Here is a 6,494-nt window from a genome sequence, read left to right as displayed (position 1 = left end):
TTTTTTTTCACATTCTGTCTCTCACAGTTGAAGTGTACCTCTGGTGCAAATTACTGACCTCTGTCATCATTTTAAGTGGAGGAACTTGCACAATCGGTGGCTGACTAAATACTTTTTTGCCCCACTGTATTTAATATCTTCAGTATGTATCTACAATGTAGAAAGTAGTAAAAATAAAGAAAAACTATAACCAAACAGTCAAAATATTGGAAACTTTAGGCATTTTTTAAATATGCTATAAAATAAAAGCATGAAATGATTACAAAAACACTGATGACGACCCTAAATTGAACCACTATCAAGGCTTGAATTACCTCACACACCTGTACTACAGGCCTATAAAACTAATAAAGTAACTCTAATAAATTTGAATTAATAACATGCTGTTTGAGACAGAACGAAGGTTTAGTTACTGAGGTTCTCTGTACTTAGATACCTCTCCTGTATTGTATATTCTCTTATTCTCTTTGACGCTGTAAAATAGGGCATCTAGGGCAACCTGAGTATGAAGCTTCGATAAATTCAAAGATCTGCAATACTAGAAGCTGGTATGGGTGAAGCAGCAGAAGGACTAGACAATGAATAGCACTGATGCCATTGCAGAGTTTGTCTTTTGATGAACAGTTACAAGAAAAATAATTGCAAACTTTTTGGATTTGTCAGAATTTCTAAAAAGTCTTCGAAACTATACAAAACTGTTATTGACACTAAAGGGGGTTCAGTGTGCTCTTTACTTTTTCCAGACCACTCTATTAAGTTGCTACTGCTTTTCATTAAAAACACATAACTAGCATAACTTTTGGTGTGTTATTTGGTAAGCCAGATAGTATTTGTTTGTAACTGTACTGTTACAGTTTTCACTCACTGACTGAATACATTTTAGTGTTTAAACCATTGCAAACTACCAATTCTACTTTGAACAAGCACAATTATTTTAGATTTGCGTGACCAGACAAGTTTATATATCTGCTGTACTGCAGATATAAATTTAAAACTGCACTCATTGTTGAAAACTGAGTACAGTGCTTAGCTCCACAGTTTACTCAGTATTATATGATTTGCCCTCAGTACATTTGCAGTGTGCCCCCAGTATCCCTTCCCCTAGTCTTCCTGTGTACAGAGGGCAGGCATACTTTCTATAGGGCCCCTAAACTTCATGCCAGCGCTGGTCACCCACTCTATGGGCAGTCCACTGTGGGCCAAGGTGGACAATGCTTGTGTTAAGATGTGTATGTGTGTGTCTGCTGAGCTAACATTAAAATGCATTAAGGGTCTTTCAGTTGAAAAATGACCCATTGCCAAATGTATCAGAATCTTGTAACACTGCTCAATTGACTACATGCCAGCATGTTATTGCCTGCACGATTTGTCAGTGTAGCTCAGTGAGTACAGTTAATGACTTGTGATCTAAAGGGAGGTCTCCTAGTTCTTGCTCTGGTTCGCACCATGAATATCTGTTTCCTTGGTTTGTCTCTGACTTCACCTCTGTCTGCATGTCTCTCCTTATTTCATGCCAATATTTGATCCCCCGCTCCTCTTATCCTTTGACTTTAGAGCTTTCTAACACCTCTACCTTTTCTCTATACCTCTATAATTTTGACCATATCACTAGGGAAAAAAGCCAATTGCAGTCATTTCTGGCTGCAGTATCTGACAAAAGGATGGGTGAAATGGCTGGCGTGAGAAGCTTATGCAGGTTGTGATGTTGATCTCAGCCTGCTGTAATGGCACCGGGCCATTAACCCTCCCTGTCATTTGCAATGACATGTGCTTTTGAACAAGGAAAATAGCTCTGCCCATATAACTTATACAGCAGACTCTCAACTCCCACAGCCAGCCTGTGGCTTAGTGCCATGTCATTTTCCCTGTCCAGACTATCATCATCACTGCAGTTAGATTGTACCTAAGAGGCTCCTGCAGTCTTTGATGTCCATTCATTTTCCAATTCTATTCACTATCATAACAATGTACAGTCTTTTATTATAATTCATGTAAATGTCAGTTCCTCTACTATAACACACTTTAATGATATATCATTACTTAATTAATTCAACTTCAATGTGACAGTTCTTTAAATTCTTTATATTTGTTTGTTGATCTCATTTTGACAGGTCAGCTTGGTCTCAAAAAAGTCCTACTGATAATGAAGAATTTTTAAACAGTTTCTCCATGCTAAGTACATAACCAGCCATTTGCCAAAGTCCAACTGATGAATACTTTGTATTCCTATTAACGGTATATTCTGGTTGTCACCAACAATAGTCTTGTCAACCAAACCAATTCAGATCAGGCACTGGTTGCTCTTTTTCATGAAATCTGAAGAATGTGGCATTCTACCAGCCAGTCGCAGGGGGCATCTTCAGGCCATTGTTGCTTGTCATTTGTCCCGTGGCTCTGGTTGAGGCAAAAAAAAAAGTGCATCTGTTGTGTTGGCATATATTACAACATAGAAGCGGGATAAAAACAAACCCGTTCCAGTACCTCAGATGCCACAGTTCTACAGTGAGGTAATGAGAAAATCCAACCCACTGGACAGACAGACTCTTGTGGAAATGTTCAAACCTAGATATTGTTTTGGTTTTTGGTTCATTGCTGTCATTCCTGCTGTTACAATGTTGTCTGCTCCGTGCTTCACTGAGCTAAGAAGTGTGTGCTCATATTATGTTTTTTTTTTTTTTTTCTAAAGCCACACAGGTCAGCCCCTCAGAACTGCAAGATGTGTTTCAGGAGACCTCCTCCAATATCTTCCAGATCAACGCCAATGGTAAAATGAGTGTCTGTGCTTTATTTTAAAAACTACTGAATAAATATATTTTTAGTAGTGCTCTGTTATGAATTCTACCATTAGTCTATGTCTATGTCTGAACACAGATCAGGCCACACTAGTTTTGTGAGATTAGGGTTAAATGTATTGCTTTGATATTAAGATTAGATAAAATTAGATTAGAGGTTAGAATTACAATGAGGACTATATTAGGGTTAAATTGTAACATTTAAAACTGGCATGGCTTAAATTTGGAATTGGGGTCATTGGTTTTTAAAATTAGAGTAGGTTTGTGGATAAAAATCCAATTTAAGATTAGTCAATATGTCTTGGAATACTGATTGGATCAAAACTTTACAGAGTAGTTTTGGAAATTGAAATTAACTTCAATTTCTTCTGAAACATTTCAGAGCTATGTTTGAATTCATGGTTGAAATAAGTTTCATGTTTACTTTGGCATTAATTCTGGATTTAAGATCAAGGCCATCACTGTGGCGATCGTAGCTCAAGAGTTGACACTTCATCTTGTAATCGGAAGGTTGCCGGTTCAAGCCCCGGCTCTGACAGTCTCGGTCGTTGTGTCCTTGGGTAAGGCACTTCACCCGTTGCCTACTGGTCAGAGGCGCCCCAGTGGCGCCAGTGTCTGGCAGCCTCGCCTCTGTCAGTGTGCCCCAGGGCAGCTGTGGCTACAGCTTTGGGGTCCTTAGGAACTAAGTAAAGCGCTACACAAATACAGGCCATTTACCATTTCACTATTTATTAGATGTGAACTGAAATATGAAAATGCTGCATGTGGTATAAAAGTTATAGCTTGGTTTCCATTTAGTGAGAGATAATGCCATATCCTCGGTGTTTTAGCTTTGATAATATTTTTTGGGTTAATTTAATGCTAAGTTTAGTCTGAGGTTATTTAAAGATTATACCTAACAACAGATTTATATTTGAGTTAAGGCAAATTTATATTTTGGTTTTAGGTTTGAGTTTTAAAAGTGGTACTTTTAAAACTAAGGATGAAAGATTAGTAGCTGGGTTTTATTTCAACCTAATTTACACATCAAGTTAAAAATTTTATGGGTTTAATTTAGAATTGAGGTCAGATCAAGTAGTAATAATATCCTGAAAAATTCAATAATAAAAATTCAATAATGGTTAAGTAGTTTAATCAGGCACGGTGGTTAGCACTGTTGCCGCACAGCAAGAAGGTCCTGAGTTCAATTCCACCATCAGGCCGGGGTCTTTCTGTGTGGAGTTTGCATGTTCTCCCCGTGTTTGCGTGGGTTCTCTCCGGGTACTCCGGCTTCCTCCCACCATCCAAAGACATGCAGCTTGTGGGGATAGGTTAATTGATTAATCCAAATTGTCACTAGGTGTGAATGTGCGAGTGAATGTGAGTGTGAATGGTTGTCTGTCCCTATGTGTTAGCCCTGCGACAGACTGGCGACCTGTCCAGGGTGTACCCCGCCTTTCGCCCTATGACAGCTGGGACAGGCTCCAGCGCCCCCCGCGACCCTGAAAAGGATAAGCGGAAGCGAATGGATGGATGGATGGATGGATAGTTTAATCAGTTTAAATTCTGTTAATTTGAAGATAAAATCTTAATTTGGTTTGGTCAGATTTAAAGTTGAGTTAAGGGTATTTAAAAATACAGCTAAGTGTGGAAACAGTGTGAGAGTTGAAGTGAACTACTTTTGCTTAGGATTGGGATCATCTTGATAAGACATTTTATCTACCTTAACAGAGACTTAACAGGGACAGAATAGATGTTGAAATGATTCAGATTTCAGCGAAGGTTTTCTTTCAAATCAAGTGTGAAAGAGTATTTGTGAGGCCTGAATACACCTCTTAACATTTGTATCATCCATTTGTTCCTCCAGTGGTCACACTAGAGAAAAATCTTCAGTCACTGGGAACATCTAGAGATACTGCAGAGCTCCGACAGAGTCTGTGAGTAGCACTCACGCCATATAAAACCACATACTTTGATTCTACATACTTGCTGGTCCACTTCAGTGTAAGAGTTACATTTATCTCCGCTGTCCAGAAAACTGCTTATTTTCTTTTTGTTTCACCACCCTCTTATGTATTGATTGTTCTTTTTTAGTTGAGCTGCCAGCAATTACCAGATTCAACACTGATGACAAAGTGTCCAATCTAAGATGATTGCATCTGTTTAAAATGCATTACATCCCACTGTGATTGCTGGCATGTCATCAATTCTATTGAACACTTTTTTATGATCGCCTTGGAGACTTACTGACAATGCTTGGCTGCTTTTATTTTCAACTTCCCATTTTCCTTCCACGGTATTGATGTGGTGCCTCCGACTGATGCAAATTGCATCCAGTATGGTGGTTTGTGTTATTCAGTTGTTCTCACTGTTTGTTCAAGAGGCTTTGTAGTTTGTCAGAAATGTAAGTTTTAGAGCTCATTATCTAGATGCTTCTGTTTTGATTGGCATATTTTGTGGATGCAACAGTTATCTGCTGTCACCAGTGATAAAGTTAGGCACAAAGTGATTCATTTTGCATATTATGGGCACATTCACAAAGAGCATGCTTAATGACATTATGGTTTTGGCTAATGCTTTCACCTTGCCAGTCTGCTGATTCTAAAGTTTTCTGCCACTGCAAGGGGTAAAGGCTTTAATTAGCAATTATCTGGTGAAAACAAACAACATACCTCTTGACCTCTTTGTGACCACACTGTTGCTTTATTTTTTCGCAACTTTTATATTCTACATAACTGATAAACAAAAAAAGCGCTTTACTTTGACATTTAACAATAAGAACATCTTTTGTACATTTATTACACAAAGCAGGCACCATGTGGAGCATTCTTGACAAGGGGCTATTGACTGACCTGTTATTTTTGTTGTAAATGCCTATTGAACTGTTGTTTTCCTCCTGGGATTCTATTGACTTAGATGCATTTTAAATAAAGCCAGTACTTGTAAGGTTAGCATGAAAGTGTTGATCTGAAAAAAGCAAAAACCAAGAACATAGCTCAAATGTCAGCCATTTTTCCATTTTTAATAACACACAATGTTGAAGAATTGAGTATGTTGTACTGTAGTATGTGGTCAGGAGCCTTTTAAACAACAAGCCTTATCTGAACATCAAGTTTTTTTGTGAAAGGCATTAGGTACTGCAGCTATAAAATATAGTTAAAGGGAAGTTAAAAATGCTGGAAGAAAGTAAAATTATAATTTTACTTTCACCTAATTCTGTTATGGCAAATGCAGATTGACCCAGGAAGCAGAACGCACAGAGGCAGAGTTGCGGTGAAGACAGTTTATTTACAGTGAGGGGGAGGTATTTACAAGGACAAAATATATACAGTGTATTAATGGGGACGCAGAGCCAGGACGTGCAGGTGACGAAAACACACACAGGTAGTGCACTCGATTTGGTACTGTTTGATGCCAAAACCTCCAGACGGAAAACAAACCAGTCGAGGCAAAATCCTAGGGAGGAAACAAAACTTACAGTAACCAAAATAATCCAAGGGCTCCAGCAGGCAGGGGCAGAATTTCAGATGCTCCAAAAAAACGCCAATACTCCGACACTAGTCTTCTGTCAGGTAGCTCCTAAAGAACACTTCTGAGGAAAGCATCTGATGAGTAACAGGTGTGCCAGGTTCAGTGACTCACTGCCCTGCCTACCTATACAAAAAGGGAGGCACCAAAAAACACATACAGACAAAAACACCACATAACCAGAACCCAACTCCT

General features: G+C 38.7%; 1 protein-coding gene across 3 annotated transcripts in view; it reads left to right on the top strand.

Moving 5' to 3' along the window:
• tsnare1 (T-SNARE Domain Containing 1) overlaps positions 1 to 6,494 on the top strand; it is a 277,117-nt gene that overhangs the window by 117,240 nt on the left and 153,383 nt on the right. For all 3 annotated transcript variants that reach the window (XM_005948142.3, XM_005948140.3, XM_005948141.3), the window contains exons 3-4: positions 2,687 to 2,764; positions 4,639 to 4,708. In XM_005948142.3, the coding sequence (XP_005948204.1) occupies positions 2,687 to 2,764; positions 4,639 to 4,708 (148 nt within the window). The remainder of the gene's footprint in view (positions 1 to 2,686; positions 2,765 to 4,638; positions 4,709 to 6,494) is intronic.

Source organism: Haplochromis burtoni, unplaced genomic scaffold, assembly GCF_018398535.1.
Source record: "Haplochromis burtoni strain Fernald_Lab_line unplaced genomic scaffold, NCSU_Asbu1 Contig_574, whole genome shotgun sequence".
NCBI lineage: Eukaryota > Metazoa > Chordata > Actinopteri > Cichliformes > Cichlidae > Haplochromis > Haplochromis burtoni.
Note: the sequence above shows the minus strand (reverse complement) of the source record. Positions and strands in the feature narration are given on the sequence as shown.